This window comes from Oncorhynchus mykiss, chromosome 7 (genome assembly GCF_057628025.1).
Source record: "Oncorhynchus mykiss isolate SJ-2025 chromosome 7, ASM5762802v1, whole genome shotgun sequence".
NCBI classification, from domain to species: domain Eukaryota; kingdom Metazoa; phylum Chordata; class Actinopteri; order Salmoniformes; family Salmonidae; genus Oncorhynchus; species Oncorhynchus mykiss.
Genome location: NC_143028.1, coordinates 65,862,662 through 65,889,561, shown reverse-complemented (window position 1 = coordinate 65,889,561; position 26,900 = coordinate 65,862,662). Strand labels below are relative to the sequence as shown.

Genomic DNA, 26,900 nt, shown 5'->3' with positions numbered 1-26,900 from the left:
TGTGTATTCTGTACCTGTGGTCTGCCTTTTCATAAGGCCATGTATCAGCCCACTGAGCCTGGCCCTGCTGGAGCGTCACTGATCTGATGTGCATGTGTTTTTCAGGGCTTCATGACCTGGAACAGCCAGATGTTGCGCTGGCAGATGAATGGTAATGCAGGAGGTTATGGATAATGTTGAGTTAAAGGCTTGAGCTTGGTCAGACAAGCATTATATACAGTGGGAATCAGAAGTATTCACCCCCTTGGATTTGTTCACATTATATTGTGTTACGAAGTGGGATTACAATGGATTTATTTCTATTTTTTTTGTCAATGATCAACAAGGGGAAGAATTTGTATTTATTTTTATATTAATTAAACACTGATATATCTTGATTTGATAACTTTTCACCCCCTGAGTCAATGCATGTTAGAAACACCTTTGGCAGAGATTACAGCTGTGAGTCTTCTTGAGTAAGTCTCCAAGAGCTTTTCACCCCTGGATTGTGCAATATTCGCCCATTGTTCTTTTCAAAATTCTTCAAGCTTTGTCATGGTGTTGGCGTTCATAATGAGACAATTTTCAAGTCTTGCTATAGATTTTCAAGCAGATTTCAGTCAAAACTGTAACCCTTCCACTTAGGAACATTCACTGTCTTCTTGGTAAGCAACTTCAGTGTAGATTTGGCCTGATGTTACAGGTTATTGCTGAAAGGTGAATTTCTTTTTATCCTGAAAACTCCCCAGTCTTTGTCGATGTCAAGCATACCCATACCATGATGCAGCCACCACCACGCTTGACATTTATGCCAGAAAGTGTATTCTTTGCAATGTTTTCTTCTCTCCGGGATGACTTTAGTGGCTTGTCACATACAGGATGAATGTTTTGGAATACTTCTATTCTTCTTTTCACTCTGTCTTTAGGTCATTATTGTGGAGTCACTAAAATGTTGTTGCCTCAGTTTTCTCCCATCACAGCCTTTGAGCCATTGTTTTAAAATCGCTAATGACCTTATTGGGGACATCCCTGAGCTGTTTCCTTCCTGTCCTGCAGCTCAGTTAATTTCAGGAGAACTACTCTATACGTGTCTGGTTTTTTTTATACATCATCCACAGGCTCAGCATAATTATTAACTTGACCATGCATAAAGAGATATTAAATGTCTTGTTCCCCATCTACCGATCACTGCCCTTCTTTGTGAGGATTTTGAAAAGCTCCCTGGTCTTTGTAGTTGAATCTGTGCTTGAAATGCAATACTTGACTGAGGGACCTTACAGATGGATGTATGGGGGACAGAGGAAGGGTTAGTCATTCTGAAATCATGTCAACTCCTATTATTTCAGTCCATGTAACTTATTATGTGATTTGTTAAGTCAAATTTTACACCTGAACTAATTTAGGCGTGCTTAAACAAAAAGAGTGAATACTTATTAAATGACTATATTATTTATTACATTTTTTATTTGTAAAAATGTGTAGAATTTTTATTTTCACTTTCACATTATGGAGTATCTATGACCAAAAAAAATTACAATTAAATATATTTCCATCCCACTTTGTAACACAACAAAATGTGAAAAAATCAGAGGGCTACTGCTCTCTGTAAATCTCAGTAGGCATGTTATGTTGAGTCATGTGACATAACAGCACATGTGTCTGTTATGTTATGGCCAAAATGTTGGTACTTTTCATTAAGTGTTTGGTAGTATTTAGACAGTGTATGACTTTCTTCAGTATATATTTTTGGGGTGTGTTTCTACCTGTTCATTTGACAGGACGTACTGCAACACAGACGAGTACAATGAGCACCGTTCTCTCTCCCAGATCCAGGCTATTAAACTCTACCTGACCGGACGCAAACCACTCATCAAATGTGAGCCACACCTCACTGGGATCTATAGGCCTACTAACTATAACCCTAACCCTCAGCCTTAACCCTATACCCTAACCCTCAGCCTTAACCCTGTACCCTGACCCTGACCCGCAGCCTTAACCCTGTACCCTGACCCTCAGCCTTAACCCTGTACCCTTAGCCTTAGCCTTAACCCTATACCCTAACCCTCAGCCTTAACCCTGTACCCTAACCCTCAGCCTTAACCCTGTACCCTGACCCTTAGCCTTAACCCTATACCCTAACCCTCAGCCTTAACCCTATACCCTGACCCTCAGCCTTAACCCTATACCCTAACCCTCAACTATACCCTAACCCTCAGCCTTAACCCTATACCCTAACCCTCAGCCTTAACCCTGTACCCTAACCCTCAGCCTTAACCCTGTACCCTGACCCTCAGCCTTAACCCTATACCCTAACCCTCAGCCTTAACCCTATACCCTAACCCTCAACTATACCGTAACCCTCAGCCTTAACACTATACCCTAACCCTTAGGCTTAACCCTAGCCTCAGCCTTAACCCTAACCCTATACCCTGTCTGTAGAGGACTTGGTCATGTGTTTCCTGGACTGAATATCCCATCTGCTTCAGAAGACAGGAATTAATTATAATGATGTGAGTCAAAATAGAATGTACTGTTATCTAGTCATGTTTGATGGTGGGGGATGACTCAGTCCTGTCTGTATAGGTTCCTGTAGTGAACCAGAACAACTCCTTTCTGTTGCAGGTGACAGGGAGCTGATCCAGGAGGTTCTGTTTGATGCTGTGGTCACAGCCCCACTGGAGGCCTACTGGACAGGCCTGGCCCTCAACAAGTCAGAGTGAGTCTTACTGACTAACTCCTAAACTGAACTAACTTCTTCTCAACTAACGTTGCCACTGTCCTGCACCTGTTGTATTACCACAGGTACTGTATGTAGCAAAGTGTCCCCTGTCATCGCCAGCGTACTGTCCTCTGTACTATGTGATATCATGACAAATATGCAGATTATCTCCCCTTATTATATTCTTACTGTACACTTGTTTGCTTCCATCATGTCTACAGGAATTCAGATAAAGGTGTGGAGATTGCTTACCTGGGCACACGCACTGGCCTCTCTAGAACCAACCTGTTTGTTGTGCAAGAGGATCTATCCAATCAGTGAGCACTATACTGAGCATCTGATGAATTAGTGAAATTAACACTGAGACAAAGCATTACAGCAATGACTTGTAGTTTCAGCAGTGACTTGAAGTTTCTCCTTTGAGTCCTTCATGGCTTCCTGTGTTCCATCAGAGACTTCCTGACAGCGGAGGATAAGGAGGGGGTGTTCAACGCTGACCACTTCCCTCTGTGGTATAAGAGAGCAGCAGAGCAGGTCCCTGGCACCTTTGTCTACTCCATCCCCTTTGGAGGTAAGGAGACACTGACACTAAATACACCTTTACTACATCCAGAAATCCCACACCCACTAAATACACCTTTACTCGACCTCAAAGTTTAACAAACGTTTTTATACGGACATACATCCATCGCTCGTTCTGTGTTTCCATTGTGTGGTTGTTGTTGCCTTTAAAATACTATTTTGTGTGTTGTGTAGTTTTTCTAAGTTGACTTTTTAATCATTCTTCAGTTTCAAAAAGCTATGATCGCTTATTGATGTCACTTGTTAAATCCACTTCAATCAGTGTAGAAGAATGGGAGGAGACAGGTTAAAGAAGGATGTTTAAGCCTTGAGACAATACTTTGGTAATAATCATCATATTGAAGAAAACCTGGAGTCACGCTCTGCCATGTTGTGTGGTCCTCCCACTACAACTCGCCGGGCTTATTAGGATACTGATGAAATAAATGAGTGGTGAAATTGCAAGGTGATGAGCTTGATGCTCATTCCCAATAAATATCTAGGGTCTTATTTAGGTGACATTGTCGTCGATGCTTAGCTGCGCTTTGACAAATAAAAATAATCTTGATCTTTTTGTCCGTAATCTCACCATGTAGGTTATAGATGAGCTGAGCCCATGTGCCAATACCAGAGTAGGTACATTTGTTTTGTGAGTAAACCATCAGTAGAGTTGAAACTATGATGGAAACCCATTGAACTTGTATTTTGTATTCGGTACATGGGAACTTAAGTGGAAAAGGTATTTTTATGTGCACTATGTCATCACGTAAAGCTTTTTATCTGCAACGTCAATTTGATAATAACAAAAATAATAACATCTTCCTGAATTATTATAATTACATTTTTTTTTCTGAGTGAATACAATTGCACTAGAATTGTCATATGTTTTGTAATTATTTATTTTGGTATACATACACTACTGGTCAAAAGTCAAAAGTCGTCATGAAAGCCAGTTTCATCACAGCGCTTGATAGTTTTTGCGACTACACTTGAAGAAATTTTCAAAGTTCGTGAAATGTCCCGTATTGACTGACCTTCATGTTTTCAAATAATGATGGACTGTTGTTTCTCTTTGCTTATTTGAGCGAGTTCTTCTTGCCATAATATGGACTTGGTCTTTTACCAAATAGGGCTATCATCTGTATACCACCCCTACCTTGACACAACACAACTGATTGGCTCAAACACATTAAGAAGGAAATAAATTCCACAAGTTAACTTTTAAGAAGGAACACCTGTTAATTGAAATGCATTCCAGGTGACTAACTCATGAAGCTGGTTGAGAGAATGCCAAGAGTGTGCAAAGCTGTCATCAAGGCAAATGGTTGCTATTTAAAGAATCTCAAATATGAAACATATTTTGATTTGTTTAACACTTTTTTGGTTACTACATGATTCCATATGTGTTATTTCATAGTTTTGATGTCTTCACTATTATTCTACAATGTAGAAAATAGTATAAATAAAGAAAAACCCTTGAATGAGTAGGTGTTTGGACCGGTAGTGTTATGTATACAGTGCCTTGCAAAAGTATTCATCCCCCTTGGTGGTTTTCCTATTTTGTTGCGTTACAACCTGTAATTTAAATGGATTTTTATTTGGATGTAATGGACATACACATAATAGTCCAAAATGGTGAAATGAAATGAAAATAATAACTTGTTTCAAAAATGTATACAAAATTAAAAACAGAAAAGTGGTGCGTGCATACAGTGCCTTGCGAAAGTATTCGGCCCCCTTGAACTTTGCGACCTTTTGCCACATTTCAGGCTTCAAACATAAAGATATAAAACTGTATATTTTTTGTGAAGAATCAACAACAAGTGGGACACAATCATGAAGTGGAACGACATTTATTGGATATTTCAAACTTTTTTAACAAATCAAAAACTGAAAAATTGGGCGTGCAAAATTATTCAGCCCCCTTAAGTTAATACTTTGTAGCGCCACCTTTTGCTGCGATTACAGCTGTAAGTCGCTTGGGGTATGTCTCTATCAGTTTTGCACATCGAGAGACTGACATTTTTTCCCATTCCTCCTTGCAAACAGCTCGAGCTCAGTGAGGTTGGATGGAGAGCATTTGTGAACAGCCGTTTTCAGTTCTTTCCACAGATTCTCGATTGGATTCAGGTCTGGACTTTGACTTGGCCATTCTAACACCTGGATATGTTTATTTTTGAACCATTCCATTGTAGATTTTGCTTTATGTTTTGGATCATTGTCTTGTTGGAAGACAAATCTCCGTCCCAGTCTCAGGTCTTTTGCAGACTCCATCAGGTTTTCTTCCAGAATGGTCCTGTATTTGGCTCCATCCATCTTCCCATCAATTTTAACCATCTTCCCTGTCCCTGCTGAAGAAAAGCAGGCCCAAACCATGATGCTGCCACCACCATGTTTGACAGTGGGGATGGTGTGTTCAGGGTGATGAGCTGTGTTGCTTTTACGCCAAACATAACGTTTTGCATTGTTGCCAAAAAGTTAAATTTTGGTTTCATCTGACCAGAGCACCTTCTTCCACATGTTTGGTGTGTCTCCCAGGTGGCTTGTGGCAAACTTTAAACAACACTTTTTATGGATATCTTTAAGAAATGGCTTTCTTCTTGCCACTCTTCCATAAAGGCCAGATTTGTGCAATATACGACTGATTGTTGTCCTATGGACAGAGTCTCCCACCTCAGCTGTAGATCTCTGCAGTTCATCCAGAGTGATCATGGGCCTCTTGGCTGCATCTCTGATCAGTCTTCTCCTTGTATGAGCTGAAAGTTTAGAGGGACGGCCAGGTCTTGGTAGATTTGCAGTGGTCTGATACTCCTTCCATTTCAATATTATCGCTTGCACAGTGCTCCTTGGGATGTTTAAAGCTTGGGAAATCTTTTCGTATCCAAACTTCTTCACAACAGTATCTCGGACCTGCCTGGTGTGTTCTTTGTTCTTCATGATGCTCTCTGCGCTTTTAACGGACCTCTGAGACTATCACAGTGCAGGTGCATTTATACGGAGACTTGATTACACACAGGTGGATTGTATTTATCATCATTAGTCATTTAGGTCAACATTGGATCATTCAGAGATCCTCACTGAACTTCTGGAGAGAGTTTGCTGCACTGAAAGTAAAGGGGCTGAATAATTTTGCACGCCCAATTTTTCAGTTTTTGATTTGTTAAAAAAGTTTGAAATATCCAATAAATGTCGTTCCACTTCATGATTGTGTCCCACTTGTTGTTGATTCTTCACAAAAAAATACAGTTTTATATCTTTATATTTGAAGCCTGAAATGTGGCAAAAGGTCGCAAAGTTCAAGGGGGCCGAATACTTTCGCAAGGCACTGTATGTATTCAACCCCTTTGCTATGAAGCCCCTAAATAAGATCTGGTGCAACCAATTACCTTCAGAAGTCACATAATTAGTTAAATAAAGTCCACCTGTGTGCAATCTAAGTGTCACATGATCTGTCACATGATCTTAGTATATATACACCTGTTCTGAAAGGCCCCAGAGTCTGCAACACCACTAATCAAGGGGCACCACCAAGCAAGTGGCATCATGAAGACCAAGGAGCTCTCCAAACAGGCCAGGGACAAAGTTGTGGAGAAGTACAGATCAGGGTTGGGTTATAAAAAAATATCAGAAACTTTAAACATCCCACGGAGCACTATTAAATCCATTATTAAATAATGGAAAGAATATGGCACCACAACAAACCTGCCAAGTGAGGGCTGCCCACCAAAACTCACGGACCAGGCAAGGAAGGCATTAATCAGAGGCAACAAAGAGACCAAAGACAACCCTGAAGGAGCTGCAAAGCTACACAGAGGAGATTGGCGTATCTGTCCATAGGACCACTTTAAGCCGTACACTCCACAGAGCTGGGCTTAATGGAAGAGTGGCCAGAAAAAAAGCCATTGCTTAAAGAAAAAAATAAGAAAACACGTTTGGTGTTCTCCACAAAGCATGTGGGAGACTCCCCAAACATAGGGAAGAAGGTAATCTGGTCAGATGAGACTAAAATTTAGCTTTTTGTGTCACAGCCGTCGAAAGAAGTGGACCAAAGTGCAGCGTGGTTAGCGTACATTTTCGTTTCATTTAAAATGTTGCCAACAAACAAAGAAACAACCGTGAAGCTTACAGGGCTATAGTGCCACTAACAAAAGTAAACTACCCACACTGAAAGGAGGGAAAAAGGGCTACCTAAGTATGATTCCCAATCAGAGACAACGATAGACAGCTGTCACTGATTGAGAACCATACCCGGCCAAAACATAGAAACATAGAAAACAAAACATAGAATGCACACCAAAATCACACCCTGACCAACCCAAAATAGAGACACAAAAAGGCTCTCTCAGGTCAGGGCGTGACATTTTGGCCATCAAGGAAAACGTTATGTCTGGCGGCAAACCCAACACCTCCCAAGAGAACACCATCCATGTTTTTCATCAGCAGGGACTGGGAAACTGGTCAGAATTGAAGGAATGATGGATGGCGCTAAATTTTGCCTTGAAGAATAGGCACGTTATAGAGACGTACTCCAAGAGACTTGCAATAATTGCTGCAAAAAGTGGCTCTACAACATATTGACTTTGGGGGGGTAAATAGTTATGCACGCTCAAGTTTTCTGTTTTTTTGTCTTATTTCTTGTTTGTTTCACAATAATAAATATTGTGGATCTTCAAAGTGGTAGGCGTGTTGTGTAAATCAAATGATACCAAAAAAAAAAGTATTTTAATTCCAGGTTGTAAGGCGACAAAGTAGGAAAATTCCAGGGGGGTGAATACTTTCGCAAGCCACTATATATATAAACACAGGTTTAAACAAGAAAATACATACCATATATATGTATGGTATGTATTTTCTTGTTTAAACCTGTGTTTTGTTAGACATGTTTGATGTAGGGAAGTCATTTGATGGAAACACATCTCTGGTGGGAAAATGTGCATGTTGTTTTTATGCAGATTTTAGAATATTCCCATTCAAATCTGTTGCCAATTGGATGGAACCTAGCTACTGACAAATACTTTTTGGTCAATTTTTATGCAATTCTTTTCTGTTAAATGTCTGCTAATGTCTGTGTTCTTCTGTTTTCCTGTTTCTCCTCAGGAAATGAGAATAAGAGTGTGGTTTTGGCCAGCACCGCCATACAGCTGCTGGATGACAGGAAGTCACCCATTGTTGCATGTAAATTCACTAATCCCTCATTTAGAGTACTGTAAGGTTTTCCTGTCCTAAACTTTTAACTGTCATATTTTCTATATAAATGCCCATTGAAGACATTTCAAGAGACCCCTTTATCAGAATCACCTTAATTCACCATATATACACGTAACAGGAATTACACCTGGTGAAATAGTGTTGACCACAATAAACAGAATGTACAGACAGAATATATAGATAAAGAATTGACACAATTTACACAAATGCTTACTTCCTCTACTAGATGTACAGTGTGCTGACAGTTCTGTTTTTCTCAAATCCACTATAGCCGTTGGGATTCAAATGAACTTGAATTTCTTTCAGAGGAAGTTCTGGACCGCTAGCAGACAGGTAGACACACACACACACACACACACACACAAATTCACTCATTCAAACTCCAGTGACATTATGTATTTATTATTGAATGAAATTATTCATCATATTGATTTGATACAGTGTGCTGCTCTGGATGGGAAGTGCACCATCAGCTGTGATAATGAGGTAAGAACAGAACTGAAACTCCCCTCATTCTACTTCTGGTTTCTGGGCCTCTCTCTTTTTGACTTATCTTTCCCACTTCCCGTCTGTATCGTCTCTGACCTTTCTCTGTTCCCACACGCTATTGAATTGCTGTATTATGTCCTGTGCTGATGATGTGTATCTTCCTATCTTCTCTATTCTCAGGACATCAAGTGTTACCTCATAGACAACAACGGCTTTATTCTGGTCACAGAAGACTACTCTCAGGTACCACTTACATACACAAGACACATATGTCTGTCCCGTGGCCTGTTGCTCTCCTAGGTCTTAGTATTTGCCTAAACCATATTTTCTTCCTCAGACAGGGGAGTTCTTTGGCGAGGTGGAGGCTGCTGTTATGACCAAGCTTCTCCTCATTGGCTCCTTCAAGAGGTTAGAGAAGCAATAATATTACAATCATCATACCTACAATGTCTCTCCTACACAGTCGAACACACACCTCCATGGCCTACACACATTGGTGCACACACATACACACACTAATGTCCTAGTGTCTCGTCCCTGTAGGATCAATCTGTATGACTACCAGGCTCTCTGTAGAGAGTATGCTGGCAGCAGTGACAGTGGACACTGTTTATCGCATGTAAGTTCCACCCCAAAATTATTTACTAGCCTTACATCAAGTCAATGTTAAATCCACTTAATGCAAATGTTTAATTGATTCTCTTCCAGCCCTTCTCCATTGTGAAATGGCTCCTGACTGAACTAGTAATGTGAGAATAATACTATCACCATGATATAGTAAAATTATTAAAGATCCACTGATTATCAACCACATAGAAATGGTTTGTTATATAAATGTACATTTTGAATGTGTATGTTTGTGTCTTCCTCGTCAGTTTCCTGCTGGAATTCAACCTGTACAGCTGGTGGCATGTTGACCTCTCTGTCAAAGGTCAGTATGTGTGTGTGAGTGTAGCCGGTGCTATACTACACCGCTGTAACTCTGCGTTGTGTGTGGTTGATAGAGACCATAAACGTGGACTTTGGAGATCAGGTAGTTTTAATCAAGCAGACCTGACTCTCTGCATCTTGCATCTGCATCCAAAAGGAAATAAAACATTTGTAGAGCACATCTGTTCTGAGAATCGTCGCCTCTTTCTCTCTCAGTGCATCAAAATGATTTTGAATACAAAAATTAATACACTCTCTCCTAATTATACGTAACATATTTTACATTGATAAAACCACATACCTGCATCCAAAAGGAAATAAAACATTTGTAGAGCACATCTGTTCTGAGAATCGTCGCCTCTTTCTACAACAGATGCACAATAGGAGGGACTGGGATCATTCGAGGAGCTAGCCATCGTTCACACATACAATAGCCTGCTAATACCTTAGCTAGCTATTAACCACATGTTCAATTCAGAATATTGATATCGTCCTAAAAAGTACAATTACAAGTGCATCTTAACAATACCATCCATTTATGAGTAACCTCTAAATATACATCATTATTCATGAACAAAACATTGTGTGTATGACTTTGTACTTAAAAGAATCAAACTTTTCTGAAGACAGAAAAAGCGTGCCTACCTCTCTCAGTGCATCAAAATGATTTGAGCACGAGCACGCCGGGCAAAACGTAAGTACACACTCCCCTTCTCCCAGGATGCAGGCATGCATAACAAATCAACACAACATATTGATATATGAACCTGGTGAAATTCACATAGTACTTCAACAACTGTTACATTCACCCCTCCTGAATTTCACCAACCTTGTAAAACAACAAAATAACCTACCAAGCTCAAGGCTTAATTCTGAATTCAGCTCAAAGCTACCCATAGGGTTCAGGGCAAGCGAAAGTTGGTCAGGCCTTCAACTGCCCCTAGATGCATAGTGCCTCTTACACTATATCTACATTCTTAGCCTTAAAAAAAAATCCTGTACTAAATCATCTCTGTACTATGTTAAACTTACACCTTCTGGTGGGTTGACTCTATTAGTCTCTTTACTGGTTTAACTACCCTCCCCGCCCTTGTGCGACCTGCCACTGGGCTAGGGGCCATAGTAACTAACGGTGGCTCTGGCCTTAGATCATTGATCAGAGGTGAGTTTGAAGGAATCAGCTCCAGAATCTCAGAGGTGCTTCCCCGGTCATTTTCCTCAAGAAAACAAGGTTCTTCTGGGTCTGACTTTCCATCCGATGTCCAGAGTTCGGAGTAATCGCTTGAATCCTCCGCCAGCCAGGATGCACTTTCCTCCCCAGAGTCCTCCATGTCTTCCCTGTCCAGTCCATCGCCGGAGTGGGTGGCCTCTCCTGCATCTACATTGATTGAAGGCCCTGCAGCATCACTGTCATTGAAGTGTACTGAATCATCAATTTCAAATGGCAGGAAATTCACCTGCAGCAGTAGATTCCTGTGAACCACTTTCTCTCTGCCATAACGATCTTGGATTATGTACGTGTGAGTTTGTGGATTGACTGAAGTCACTGTGAAAATCTCAGGGTTCCACTTGTCAGCCAACTTGCGGCGGCCCCTTTCACCCTTGTTGGCGATGAGGACACGATCCCCCATGGACAAACCGATGCCTTTAACCCGCTTGTCATACTCCCGACCTTGTCGTCTCTGTTGCTTGTCAGTGTGCCTTTGGGCAACACTCATAGCTTCCTTCAGCCCAGTGATCAGAGTCTCGACATACTTGTTGCAATCCACAACACTGGAGTCATCCAAAACATTGCGGAACATAACATCCACTGGTAGCCGAGGGACTCTACCAAACATGAGAAAGAATGGAGCATAGCCCGTAGTCTCGTGAACAGTGGCATTGTAGGCAAATGTTAATGACTGGATTTGTTCAGGCCAATGTTCTTTGGTTTTCAAGGGCAGACTCCTGAGCATGCTACCTAAAGTCCTGTTGAAGCGTTCGGTTTCTCCATTCCCCATTGGGTGATATGCTGTGGTTCTGGACTTTTGGACACCGGAGAGCTTAAGCAGTTCTGCTATTAGCTCACTCTCAAAATTTGCGCCTTGATCAGTATGGATCCTTGATGCAAAGCCGTAGACACAGAAGACATGATCCCACAGTTTACGAGCTACTTGCTTGGCTGTCTGGTTTCTGCATGGCCATGCATGGGCAAGTTTAGTGAAGTGGTCAGTCACCACCAGAACATCAACTGAGTTCTTCTTACTGTCTTCCGCTGTCCAAAAATCCAAACACACCAACTCCATGGGAGAGCAAGTTTTGATGCTCTCTAACGGGGCTCTAGCCGCTGGCTCTGGTGTCTTTGCTAGAACGCATCTCTGGCAGCAGCGCACATACTCCTTGATGTCTCTCTCCATTGCCGGCCAGAAAAATCTCTGCCTGGCCAGAGCTAGAGTTCTAGCTTGGCCTTGATGTCCTGCAAGGTCGTGAATGCCAGTCATCGCTTTGAGTCTCAACACCTCTGGCAAGACATACTGGAACCTTCTCCGGTTTGTGTGACTCTCCTTAATGACACGATACAAAACTCCCTCTCTTAGGATCAAGCGATCCCACTGTTTCATCAGCAACAACACTTTAGAAGAAACACTGTATCGATCTCGTCTGGTGGGCCGTTTCTTATTGAAGACGAAAGGGATGACCTTGGAAGTCACAGAGTCTTGCAGCTGGAAATCTCGAAGTTCCTCGTGCGAGAGTTCAGGCAAGGTGTCAATACCAGGAGAAAGCAGCCGTTGGGTGTTGGAACCAAGCTGGATTGCTTGCATCTCCATTGAACATTCCCAGTCAATATGGAGCTGACATATGGCCTTCACTTCAGCAGTGGTCAAAGAGGTTATCTCCTGGGGATAAGAAGCCCAACGGAAGGCATCTTGGACATCATCATTCAGTGTCCCAACAGCCTCAGACAGAAGTGCTAGGTAGGACTCCCTCATCAGTCTCTGCGCGACAGTCACTGCAAAGGGATCGCGGCTCAGTGCATCTGCTACTGTGTTCTTGCTGCCTGGGATACGCTTCAAATCAAAGTTGTACGGTGCCAGCTTGGCAACCCATCTTTGCTCGCAAGCGTCCAGCTTGGGTTTTGTCATGATGTACGTTAACGGGTTACTATCTGTCCAGACAGTGAACTCGTGCCCCTTAAGCCAGTGACTGAATTTCTCACACACACTCCATTTCAGTGCTAGAAATTCAAGTCTGTGTGCCGGGTACCTTCTCTGCGACTTACTCAGTGTCTTGCTCGCAAATGCTATGGGCCTTGCCTTATCTTCACCTTCAGGTACTTGGCAAAGCACAGCCCCAAGACCATCCAAGGAAGCGTCAGTGAAGAGAATGAACGGCCTCTCGAAATCAGGGTGAGCTAGCATGACACAATTCAAAAGAGCATCCTTCAGCTTCTGGAATGCAACGACACACTCCTCAGTCCAATCCGATAGCGTCAGCTTCCGGAAAATCCCACTGTTGCCCTTCTTCCCATCTCTTCCTCTTCTCTTTTGACCCCCAGTGAGTGCAAACAAAGGTCTGGCTATAGCAGAACAGTCAGGAATGAAGTGCTGGTAATATAATACCATACCCAAGAAGGATTTCAGCCTCCGAGCAGAGGGAGTGCATCCATCTGCCTCCATCAGCTGAGCTTGGCTCATCTTGGCAATGGCCTCCACCTTCTCAGGATCCACTGACACACCGTCCTCTTTAATGATATGTCCGAGGAATTTCACTGTTCTTCGTAGAAAGTGGCATTTTTTGGGTGCTAGCTTGAGATTGTTGGCTCTTAGACGGCTAAACACAACTTCAAGTCGCTGTAGAGCCTGTTCCTCGGTGGGTGCAAAGACCAACAAGTCATCTAAGTAACAAAGGAGATTTGAGAAGTTTAGGTCCCCAAATATACTCAACATCATTCTCATGAAAGAGGCCGGGCTGTTACACAGACCTTGTGGCATGCGATTGTACTCATAAAGTCCCATTGGTGTGGTAAAGGCTGTGTACTTCTTGTCCTCTTCGTGAACTGGAATGTTATAAAATCCTGAGGTCAAGTCCATGGTGCTGAAAAATGCACTGCCACCAAGGGCTGCGAGGCAATCTGCTTGATGAGGAAGGGGATGAGCGTCCTTCACCGTTCGTGCATTCATCCACCTGAAGTCAGTGCATAACCTCAGACTCCCGTCTTTCTTCCATACCATGACTAAAGGGGAGGCATACTCACTAACTGACTTGCGTATAAGACCTACTTCTTCCATATCTGTCAATACCTTCCTCAGCTTCAGGTAATGAGCAGGCGGAACTCTTCTGTATGGTAGCCGGAAGGGTCTGTCATCAACCAGGTGGATACGGTGAACATAACCCCTGGCTTCTCCGCAGTCCAGATTATGTCTTGAGAAGATGTCTTCATATTTTGTGATGGTATTCACAAGCTTTTCCTTCCACTGGTCAGCTACCTGGCATCCATCAATGTCAATGTCTACTAATCCTAGATCAGACAGTCTTTGTTTCAGATTGTGGCGGCCATTGTCATCCTGCTTCTGTTCCATTGGGGTTTTCCTCACCTCATGAAGGCCCTGAAATATTGTTGCATCCTCAACAGCCAAGCATGTAGACACATCTGCCAACTTCATGTTACGTCTTAGGGTGAGATGTTTGTCAGAACAGTTTACTACCTTTAAAGGCACCCAGCCATCTCCCCACATGGGTGTAATAACTCTACCCACGAGTATGTTTCTGGGCATGACCTTTGACCTGGTAGGTTCGACTATTACAGTGCTGCCTGGAGACAATGCCACATTTTTAGGAAGTTTACCCCAAACTAAGTGTTCAGTCTTGGGAGAAAGAGTCACAGCTTGAGTGAGCTTCACTGTCCCAATCTTGCCATCGACTTGCTGTCCCTTCCATCTTGTGACACTTGTCATCATCTGCAGAAACTGCTCACCCTCTGGTGAGTGGGTCTGGCCATCCATGTTGTTGACGAGCTTCCAGTATTCATCCGTGCCTTTCATCTCATGCAATAGATGCTTAATGACATTCGATCCCAGGATGAGATCATCACGCTGTCCAGGAACAACTAGAGTGGGCACTTTAACATCAATCCCATAGATTTGCATCTCCAAATCATAGAAACACTTTGTTGAGGTCTTCTTCCCCCCACACCCCACTAATACTAACTCTGTGGGAGGCTGATAATGCTGAGGAAGGGCACCTGCTTCCAAAAGTCTCTGCTCCGCATGTTCACTTAATGTACAGGCCATAGACCCAGTGTCAAGCATGCCCTTAAGCTGCACTTTCCCATGTACAGACACAGAGGTGTAAAACAAATCTGAAAAAGCCTCAACTTCTTGTGAACCTAACATAACAATTTTCTCTCCTTCTTTCGCATCAGAGCACAAAATCTCATACGTTTTCTCAAGATCATCAAATTCTTTCTTGGGGGTAGACAGTTGAACACCCACATTTCCCCCCTTCACCTGTGGGCGTGTCAGTTTAACGGTTGCTGCTGTGGTGGTGAGTTTCTCTGCTGTTGTGGTGGGCGTCTTTCACCACCGGGATTGGCATAGCGTTCCCCCGGTTTAGGACAATTTGACTTCCAATGATCTGGGGAAAAGCACAGGAGGCACAGGTTCTCATGTCTACAGTGCATCACAGTGGAGTGATCTGTTGAGCCACAAACCCTGCATTCCCTACGCCTGAAGGGCTGGGTGGGGAAAGATGGTGCCTTGGCCTGTGTCTGTGAAACCATAACGGGTGGTATGCTCTTCTCTAAGGTACGTTCAAGCAGGTGAATGAGTCTCTCGATACTTGCACTCTGCCCATCTTGTTTGGCGCTTGATGTGAGAGAAGTGTCACTGCACGTACCAGCATTGACCCCGCCTTCACATGGAGTTATCTGGGGATGTACTGTTACTTGCTTTGAGGATACAGCGGTAGATTGACACATGGTGGCCTTCCTGCGGCGTTCATGTTCATAGATTCTCTCCTGTACTTCACTCGCAGTCCATTTCTCAGCAGACTTGTATTGGAATACTGCTGCCAGTTTGGGGTCAGGGCAGTATGTTACAAACATCCTAACGACATCAGAGTTGGAGCTGTCAATCTTCTTACCTTGTCTCTTAAGGCCCTCGTCAGCGACATCTACAGCCTTGTTCAATCGAACCCAGTACTCCATAACAGCCTCTCCGGGTACAGGTTTAGTATTGTAAAAATCAGCCAAGGGCATGCACGAATAGGCCAATTCACTGAAATTCTGTTTCAGAATGTCAAATACAATCTCTGGCTTCTCTGTAGGATCAACTGTTGTCTCATTGCGTAAATTTATCTTTACCATGTCTCTTGCTTTGCCAGATAATCGACTAATCAACTCATCTGATTGTTCCCCAACAAGACAACCCTTTCTCCTCAAGTATATTCTCATCAACTCCTCCCATTCATGAATGGAGCATTTGTCTGTACCATCTCCTCTATATGTAGGAGGTTCCTTTATGTCTGATTGCATGATGAACTTAATTTGACTGAGATCTACATATCCTACTGAGTCTGAATGATGATCACTTATCTTTTCTGTACTTACTGGTGGCTCATAAGTACTGGACCTGCCACTCTGTAGTTCTTCCCTAATGGAGCTCCCTATTTCCCGGGCTAGCTGAGTGACCAGCTCAGCTAGACCATCTACAGGGGCATTTGGATTAACACTAGATGAAGGGCTTTCATCCAATTTTTTTGTGGAGCAAAACATGGGGGAACCTCCTGCACCTACACACTTTACCGGGGTTTGATCAGAGTATGAGAAAAACCTCCCCCTCCCAGCAGTGAATTTGGGTTCATCACCATTATAAGATGCCATGCCACTAAAGTTACGTTAAAATGTCTGTTGATGAACACACTTCTATGTTGGTTAACGATAAACAGCGCTCTCAATACATCGTTGTCAGAAAAAAGAAAAGAAAAAAACTGTAGTTCCGATTTCTGCCACAAGGCGGCAAGAGTACCTCAATGATATTTTTAGTCTCTAGAGCAGCAGCGCCGCGGTGATTGAGCTGACGTCGATCAACGATGAATCCGGGTCTAGAAGGCACCAATGTAGCCGGTGCTATACTACACCGCTGTAACTCTGCGTTGTGTGTGGTTGATAGAGACCATAAACGTGGACTTTGGAGATCAGGTAGTTTTAATCAAGCAGACCTGACTCTCTGCATCTTGCATCTGCATCCAAAAGGAAATAAAACATTTGTAGAGCACATCTGTTCTGAGAATCGTCGCCTCTTTCTCTCTCAGTGCATCAAAATGATTTTGAATACAAAAATTAATACACTCTCTCCTAATTATACGTAACATATTTTACATTGATAAAACCACATACCTGCATCCAAAAGGAAATAAAACATTTGTAGAGCACATCTGTTCTGAGAATCGTCGCCTCTTTCTACAACAGATGCACAATAGGAGGGACTGGGATCATTCGAGGAGCTAGCCATCGTTCACACATACAATAGCCTGCTAATACCTTAGCTAGCTATTAACCACATGTTGAATTCAGAATATTGATATCGTCCTAAAAAGTACAATTACAAGTGCATCTTAACAATACCATCCATTTATGAGTAACCTCTAAATATACATCATTATTCATGAACAAAACATTGTGTGTATGACTTTGTACTTAAAAGAATCAAACTTTTCTGAAGACAGAAAAAGCGTGCCTACCTCTCTCAGTGCATCAAAATGATTTGAGCACGAGCACGCCGGGCAAAACGTAAGTACACACTCCCCTTCTCCCAGGATGCAGGCATGCATAACAAATCAACACAACATATTGATATATGAACCTGGTGAAATTCACATAGTACTTCAACAACTGTTACATGAGCTCAAGTGTGTGCACACGCATGAATGAGTGTGTGTGTGTGTGAGAGAGTGTCATGTGTGTTTTTAGTATGTTAACATTTACATGTCTCATTTGTAGCCCAAAACTCGAGGGGAAAGACCATGTTGGTGCCATGTGATACTGAGTACCCTGCCTTTGTCTCTGAGCGTACCATCAAAGAGACCACGGGCAACATTGACTGTGAGGGCTGTGTCAGGTACTGGGAATACAGTTACCTTTGCATTAAGCACTTATAAACTCACTTAACCTGTGTTGATAGTGTTTACAGGATCATGACTTAGTGGGATAATATTACAAGCAGCAACTGAATCGACTCATCTCTGTCTGTCTGTCTGTCTGTCTGTCTGTCTGTCTGTCTGTCTGTCTGTCTGTCGCTCTGTCTGTCTGTCGCTCTGTCTGTCTGTCGCCCTGTCTGTCTGTCGCTCTGTCTGTCGCCCTGTCTGTCGCCCTGTCTGTCGCCCTGTCTGTCTGTCTGTCTGTCTGTCTGTCTGTCTGTTCTCAGATCTTTTGTTATTCAGCAGATTCCCAGCAGTAACCTCTTCATGGTTGTCGTGGACAACAAATGTGACTGTAGCTCCACCCTTCCAGTTTCCATGGACCCCATTGAGATTATGTATATCCTTGTGAAGTTTGGGAATATTAAGTGTGTTTTTTAGTAAAAAAGGTTTTGAGTGTGTTTTTACTAGGAAGGGTTTTTGAGTGAGCTTTTGTAAGTGAACTCAAACATTTGTTTTCTGAGAACATCAACAGCTTCTGAGTTACTTCATAGTCAGAGGTATTAATACATTTCTCATACATGTAGGTCTTTTTGAAGCGTGCAATATGGTTTGTGTTTCTCATCAAGCTACAATGATGTTGCAGAAACGGACACCACAGTGTCAGTTAAATGCATATCTGAGGTTTGGTTCATCAGTATTTCCATCCTTAACCCCTCTGAACACAACGAATCTCTGAAATGTGATAGGCTGAAGTTTCAGAAGGACAGGAAGCGGCCAGAATCATGTCATCCTTTCCACCCTGAGGTACGTAGTATGTATTTGCTCTGTGATGACATGAAAATGTACATGAACACCTGTTTTTGGTTGAGTAATAATGTGACAGTTAGCACGTATGTGACCATCTGTATATTGTCTGAACCAAATAGATACATAGTGTATATATTAATTCTAGTATCTCTGTTTTGATGCCCCCTGTGTCTGCTGCAGGAGAATGCCATGGAGTGTGGAGGAGCAGCAGGCCTGTCTGCCCCCCTCACAGGAGCACTGCTCTCCCTGCTAGCCACTCTCTTCACCAGATGACCATACCGCCGCCGAAGCCCACCACACTGGACCCAACACTGGACCCAACACTGGAGAGACTGATAGACCGGCTTTAACACACCATCAAATGCTGACAAAGCGCAGGGAGCCTCGCCAACCAGAAGAACTTGCTCATAACTAACTGAGTTGCTTATCGCTAACCAGCAGAGAAATAATGAATAAGAAGGCATTGTTCAAGATAAATAGAACACTGTTCCAAGAGGGAAACCATATGACCATCAGACTGAGAAATAACTACGAGAAAGCATTGTGATGCAATGATGACATTCTGAGAGCATTACAGAGCAAAGAAATCAATATCCCTGTGTACTTTACCTGCACTGTAGAAAATAAGACCTTCTATGTCAAGGCAGTTATGAAAGAACTAGAAAAAAATGTCACCTTTTAAAAAGAGTGGTCTATCTTTACAATTGAAAAGAAACTGATAAAAATGATAACATAGATCTGCAATTGTTTTATTTTTTGAGCTAAATATATGTAGCATTATCTTGGAGAATCTAATTCTGTATTTTGGGAGATGACAGGGATCATGTGAAGTAAGAGATTACAGGATGGTTGAAGTCCATTTATTTAGCCTGCTTTTCATTTTTACAGCAGTGAACATTTCATACAGAGTAAAAAGATGCATGTGATGGATAAAAACAAACATACTTAAGTTCCATGAAAGGAATCAAGTTCAGAGCTCTGGCTGCAAACTGAAATATGAACATTTGCCTGTTTTAAGAATGTTATTGTTACCTTGACTATAACCCCTAATGCTGACCTCTACCCTTGAACCCAAACCCCCTTCCTTTAAGAAGGCTGCTAAAATCTCAATAAACACAGACCTATTTTCCATCATCTGTCTTTCAGCTTTATTTATTTAACAGCATTTTGAAATGTGTTAAATTCTTGTATTTTTAGAATGTTAACATTTACATGTCCCATTTCCAGCCCAAAGCTTGAGGGGAAAGACCATGATGGTACAATGTGACCCGGAGTACCTACCCTAAATTCGTCTCTGAACGTACCATCAAAGAGACCACAGGCAACATCGACTGTGAGGGCTGTGTCAGTTACTTGGAACACAGTTACCTAGGTGTTAGGCACTAATAGACACTCATATTATTTGCATACAGGGTAATGTCGTATTGGTGGAGCAGCATTACTTAACCTTCAAGCATCAAACTGAATTGAATTGACCTCTCTCTTTCTTTCCCTCTTTCCTTCTCTCTTTCTCGCTCTCTCTTCAGCATCCTCATGGTCGTCGTGGACAACAAGTGTGACTGTAGCTCGATGTGTTTTTTTGTAAAAAGGGTTGTGCGTGTTTTAAGTAGAATTATTTTTTTTGTGAGTAGATGGGTTTTGTAAGTGAACGTTTGTTTTCTGAGGTACTTCATAGTGTATAAATACAAAGTGAGGTAATGGGGACAAATGGAAGACACCTGGTGGGGGGTGGAAACAAGCACAAGACAGGTGAAACAGATCAGAGTGTGACAGGTGTGTTTCTAGCTCCAAGAGTAGGGTAGTATCTAACAATTCACAACAATATACACTCATCTAAAAGTAAAATAATGTAATTAAGAAATATATAATTATTAGATTGAGCAATGTTGGAGTGGCATTGACTAAAATACAGTAGAATAGAATACAGTATATACATATGAGATGAGTAAAGCAGTATGCAAACATTATTAAAGTGACTAGTGTTCCATTACTAAAGTGGCCAGTCACTCCAAGTATATGTATATAGGGCAGCAGCCTCTAAGGTGCAAGGTTGCGTAACCGGGTGGAAGCCAATTAGTGATGGCTATTTACAGTTTTTACAATCCCTTTGGCACTAATTTCAGAATCTTGTGGTCATTTTTCAAAACTCTAGACACAAAACGGTCATCACTTGTTACACAGGCTGTCCAATGTTCAAAACAATGTATTGTGCATTCATATCTTTAAAGAAACCTTGCACTGGTTCAAATAACTCTTTCATCATGAAATACCATAGGAACATTCATTTAGATCACCCAAACACAATGTACCGATAGTTTCACTGTGTAGTTGTTCATACAATCATTAAATATTGTAGTACAAAATATGTGATACGTGTTTCATTATGGTACTACACGTAATACATCACTGTAAAATGACTAGTGATACGTGTTTCATGTAGTGATACTACAGACACATTGGAATCATTGAACAAAATCTGAAATGCATTGAGGAAATACAATAAAATCACAACATAGGTCTCCTTGAATCAAAGCTAAAATAATTAGCTACAAAAAAGAAAAACACTACAGTAAAACGTCAACTGCAGTGTTCCTCCCCTGGCTTACTGTAAAAAACAAAACAAAGGATTGATTACTGTACTTCTATATTTCCATCAAACCTGTCTTGTAGATTTGGCCACAGGTTCTCATCCACATTACAATGGATGTTTTCATTGGCCAAACATCTTGGGAAGAATCTTCGGGCAGGGTGAATCCATGCCTGACACTGGTCTGCCGTGATGTCATTGCATACATCATCCATGGCCTGGAGAAGGGTGGCTTGTTCCTGAGGGCGCCTATCATATACCTTTCACCTCCACTTGGAGAAAAATGTCTCAATCGGGTTAAGGAAAGGAGAGTATAGGGGTAAGTACAGGGTGATAAATTGTGGATGGGCCTGAAACCATGCTTGCACCATTTGAGCATGGTAGAACCTGACATTATCCCACGCAATGACATAGGTCACGACAGCTCTACAGACCTGATTTATCTCATCAAGAAGGTTACAGGGAGAGCTGCTTTATATGATCCAATACGAGGTTTGTGTCCCACCATGACATCAGCTCTACAGACCTGATTTATCTCGTCAAGAAGGTTACACAAGGAGAGCTGCTTTATATGATCCAATACGAGGTCTGTGTCCCACCACGACATCAGCTCTACAGACCTGATTTATCTCATCAAGAAGGTTACACAAGGAGAGCTGCTTTATATGATCCAATACGAGGTTTGTGTCCCACCATGACATCAGCTCTACAGACCTGATTTATCTCATCAAGAAGGTTACACAAGGAGAGCTGCTTTATATGATCCAATACGAGGTTTGTGTCCCACCATGACATCAGTTCTACAGACCTGATTTATCTCATCAAGAAGGTTACACAAGGAGAGCTGCTTTATATGATCCAATACGAGGTCTGTGTCCCACCACGACATCAGCTCTACAGACCTGATTTATCTCATCAAGAAGGTTACACAAGGAGAGCTGCTTTATATGATCCAATACGAGGTTTGTGTCCCACCATGACATCAGCTCTACAGACCTGATTTATCTCATCAAGAAGGTTACACAAGGAGAGCTGCTTTATATGATCCAATACGAGGTTTGTGTCCCACCATGACATCAGCTCTACAGACCTGATTTATCTCATCAAGAAGGTTACACAAGGAGAGCTGCTTTATATGATCCAATACGAGGTCTGCATCCCACCACGACATCAGCTCTACAGACCTGATTTATCTCATCAAGAAGGTTACACAAGGAGAGCTGCTTTATATGATCCAATACGAGGTTTGTGTCCCACCATGACATCAGTTCTACAGACCTGATTTATCTCATCAAGAAGGTTACACAAGGAGAGCTGCTTTATATGATCCAATACGAGGTTTGTGTCCCACCATGACATCAGCTCTACAGACCTGATTTATCTCATCAAGAAGGTTACACAAGGAGAGCTGCTTTATATGATCCAATACGAGGTTTGTGTCCCACCATGACATCAGCTCTACAGACCTGATTTATGTCATCAAGAAGGTTACACAAGGAGAGCTGCTTTATATGATCCAATACGAGGTTTGTGTCCCACCATGACATCAGCTCTACAGACCTGATTTATCTCATCAAGAAGGTTACACAAGGAGAGCTGCTTTATATGATCCAATACGAGGTTTGTGTCCCACCATGACATCAGTTCTACAGACCTGATTTATCTCATCAAGAAGGTTACACAAGGAGAGCTGCTTTATATGATCCAATACGAGGTCTGTGTCCCACCACGACATCAGCTCTACAGACCTGATTTATCTCATCAAGAAGGTTACACAAGGAGAGCTGCTTTATATGATCCAATACGAGGTTTGTGTCCCACCATGACATCAGCTCTACAGACCTGATTTATCTCATCAAGAAGGTTACACAAGGAGAGCTGCTTTATATGATCCAATACGAGGTCTGCATCCCACCACGACATCAGCTCTACAGACCTGATTTATCTCATCAAGAAGGTTACACAAGGAGAGCTGCTTTATATGATCCAATACGAGGTTTGTGTCCCACCATGACATCAGTTCTACAGACCTGATTTATCTCATCAAGAAGGTTACACAAGGAGAGCTGCTTTATATGATCCAATACGAGGTTTGTGTCCCACCATGACATCAGCTCTACAGACCTGATTTATCTCATCAAGAAGGTTACACAAGGAGAGCTGCTTTATATGATCCAATATGAGGTTTGTGTCCCACCATGACATCAGCTCTACAGACCTGATTTATCTCATCAAGAAGGTTACACAAGGAGAGCTGCTTTATATGATCCAATACGAGGTTTGTGTCCCACCATGACATCAGCTCTACAGACCTGATTTATGTCATCAAGAAGGTTACACAAGGAGAGCTGCTTTATATGATCCAATACGAGGTTTGTGTCCCACCATGACATCAGCTCTACAGACCTGATTTATCTCATCAAGAAGGTTACACAAGGAGAGCTGCTTTATATGATCCAATAAGAGGTCTGCGTCCCACCACACCGTCTTCCGATATAGCCGCACACATGGTGATGTTGGCCCCATGTTGTCCAGGTACTTGGTTGGTTGCCCGCTAGCCAATGAAATTCCTCCTTGTCTTGGCCAGGTTGAAGCCTGCCTCATCCAAAAATAGGAATTTGTGAAGGTTTTCATCAGCATCCAGCTCCATCACCCTCTAGAAATACATTTTGGAAAGAGAATTACAATGATGTAGAATTTTGGGGGAATTTTTCACAACAGGCATCAGGAACATACTCAGTCCTCAATTGCTTCACTCTGTCTGCATTTCTTTCAAAGGGCACACGGTATGGCTGTTTTTCTTTCAAAAGGCACACGGTATAGCTGTTTTTCTTTCAAAAGGCACACGGTATAGCTGTTATTCTTTCAAAAGGCACATGGTATAGCTGTTTTTCTTTCAAAAGGCACACGGTATAGCTGTTTTTCTTTCAAAAGGCACGCGGTATAGCTGTTTTTCTTTCAAAAGGCACACGGTATAGCTGTTTTTCTTTCAAAAGGCACACGGTATAGCTGTTTTTCTTTCAAAAGGCACACGGTATAGCTGTTTTTCTTTCAAAAGGCACACGGTATGGCTGTTTTTCTTTCAAAAGGCACACGGTATAACTGTTATTCTTTCAAAAGGCACACGGTATGGCTGTTTTTCTTTCAAAAGGCACACGGTATAGCTGTTATTCTTTCAAAAGGCACACGGTATGGCTGTTTTTCTTTCAAAAGGCACACGGTATGGCTGTTTTTCTTTCAAAAGGCACACGGTATGGCTGTTTTTCTTTCAAAAGGCACACGGTATGGCTGTTTTTCTTTCAAAAGGCACACGGTATGGCTGTTTTTCTTTCAAAAGGCACACGGTATGGCTGTTTTTCTTTCAAAAGGCACACGGTATGGCTGTTTTTCTTTCAAAAGGCACACGGTATGGCTGTTTTTCTTTCAAAAGGCACACGGTATGGCTGTTTTTCTTTCAAAAGGCACACGGTATGGCTGTTTTTATTTCAAAAGGCACACGGTATAACTGTTATTCTTTCAAAAGGCACACGGTATAGCTGTTTTTCTTTCAAAAGGCACACGGTATAGCTGTTTTTGTTTCAAAAGGCACACGGTATAGCTGTTTTTCTTTCAAAAGGCACACGGTATAGCTGTTTTTCTTTCAAAAGGCACACGGTATGGCTGTTTTTCTTTCAAAAAGCACACGGTATAGCTGTTTTTCTTTCAAAAGGCACATGGTATAGCTGTTTTAGAGACCCCTGGTGCCTTTTCAGCATGCGCGCAATAGTCGGCAAACTTATGGCTTCCACATTATTGAACATGTCATTATTGTCCAAGATGTGCTGCCGAATTTCTGTAAGGTGAATATCATTTCTGGCCTGAACCAAATTGACCACAGCCCGCTCTTGTTGGTCAGTCAGAATTCTGCCTCTGCGTCCCCTATTTGGCCTAGTCTCAAATCTGCAGGGAAAATTACAGTAAGAACCCATTTAGTCACATCACCTACTCTGTACTCAGATTTCATTGGACACTCTTTGCTGTTGCTGCCGCTGTCTTGGTCCCTGGCCTTGTCCTCTACCACGTTCCCCCACACCTCTCAAACGAGGCCCACGACCACCTCTCAGAAGGGGTGCTTGTCCCCTGACATTCGTTTGACCAATACGTCTTCCTCGTCTTCCTCCTCCCACTGCTTGACCTCTGTTGTGACCTGGATCACCTGCCGGCTCCATGTTATCGCTATGTTGTTGTAGGTGGATACCACTAATTTCACTATATACTCATACCACAATGTGAAATCAATCATCAGTAACGAGTTGTCAGTATTGAAAAAGCAATTACAAGTGCCTACATACATACACTCACTAGCCACTTGCGTGTTAATGCAAATAGCCTGCTCCTTTGAACAGAGAATCATGTGGCAGCCTGCAACTCAACATATAGAGTATATAGAGTAGAGAGCTTTAGTTATTGTTCGACCAAACATTAGAACGAGCAAGATGCGTAATCTAAGCAACTTTGACCGTGGTATGATTGTTGGTGCCACACATGGTGGTTTCAGCATCTCAGAAACAGCTGCCCTCCTGGTATTTTTACACACTACAGTCTCTAGAGTTTACAGAGAATGGTGCGATAAACAAAACACATTCAGTGAGCGGCAGTTCTGTGGGGAAAAACACCTTGTTAATGAGAAAGGTCAGAGGAGAATGTCCAGACTTATTCAAGCTAACAGAAAGGCCACAAATGCTCAAATAACAGCCGTTTAAAACAGTGGTGTGCTGAATGGCATCTCTTAACGTACAACACCGTGAATAATTCAGGCTGTTGTGGAGTTAAAAGGGGGTCCTACCCAGTACTAGATAGGTGTACCTAATAAAGTGGCCGGTGAGTGTACAGTAATGTCAAACCTGAAAACATGGTCTGGAAAAGTGGTACATGGAACCATAGAAACAGTGTCTGATAAAGAATGATGATGAAACATTACATCCATAGATAGTGTAGTCCAATTGGTTCATGTTCCACGGTAATTGGTGTCAATGGATCTCGTTATCCGGAAATGTTCATGATCTAAACATGGAATATTGTTAGTCAGTTTCCATAAAACTATACATTAAGAGTAATGCAACAGTTACTTATCATTTTGAGCAGTTGTATCAATTGATAGTTAGATCATTGTAATGAAATTAATAGACAGTCATTTCAGATGTAATGTGTGAATTGCATTTTGAAATGGTAACACTGAGGTTAAGTTGTGTCATTTTGAACAGGTGATTTTAGTTCAATGAACAAATGATCTTAGCTTTATGTGTGTTGTTTCCAAGCAATTGGAAAAAGTGTTAGAGTTTTGAAAAATGTGCATTTTGTGTCTAGAGTTTTGAAAAATGACATCAAGGTTCTGAAATTAGTGCCAAAGTGATTGATGGCCTTGAGATAGAAGCTGTTTTTCAGCCCCAGCTTTGATGCACCTGTACTGACCTCGCCTTCTGGATGGTAGCGGGGTGTATAGGCCTTGGCTCGTGTGGTTGA

The 26,900-nt window shown here is 42.1% G+C and overlaps 1 protein-coding gene across 1 annotated transcript in view; it reads left to right on the top strand.

Annotated features, from left to right (window-relative positions):
* The window catches only part of LOC110529018 (voltage-dependent calcium channel subunit alpha-2/delta-3-like), an 83,555-nt gene extending 63,610 nt beyond the window's left edge, over positions 1-19,945 (top strand). Inside the window, exons 22-38 of the mRNA XM_036983997.2 lie at positions 106-151; positions 1,758-1,855; positions 2,602-2,695; positions 2,920-3,015; positions 3,151-3,269; positions 8,357-8,434; positions 8,739-8,800; positions 8,909-8,953; positions 9,137-9,199; positions 9,294-9,364; positions 9,500-9,575; positions 9,665-9,705; positions 9,832-9,887; positions 17,865-17,982; positions 18,289-18,401; positions 18,726-18,808; positions 18,992-19,945. Coding sequence (XP_036839892.2) covers positions 106-151; positions 1,758-1,855; positions 2,602-2,695; positions 2,920-3,015; positions 3,151-3,269; positions 8,357-8,434; positions 8,739-8,800; positions 8,909-8,953; positions 9,137-9,199; positions 9,294-9,364; positions 9,500-9,575; positions 9,665-9,705; positions 9,832-9,887; positions 17,865-17,982; positions 18,289-18,401; positions 18,726-18,808; positions 18,992-19,084 — 1,352 coding nt within the window. The 3' untranslated portion in view covers positions 19,085-19,945. The remainder of the gene's footprint in view (positions 1-105; positions 152-1,757; positions 1,856-2,601; positions 2,696-2,919; positions 3,016-3,150; positions 3,270-8,356; positions 8,435-8,738; positions 8,801-8,908; positions 8,954-9,136; positions 9,200-9,293; positions 9,365-9,499; positions 9,576-9,664; positions 9,706-9,831; positions 9,888-17,864; positions 17,983-18,288; positions 18,402-18,725; positions 18,809-18,991) is intronic.
* Positions 19,946-26,900: the final 6,955 nt, after the last annotated feature.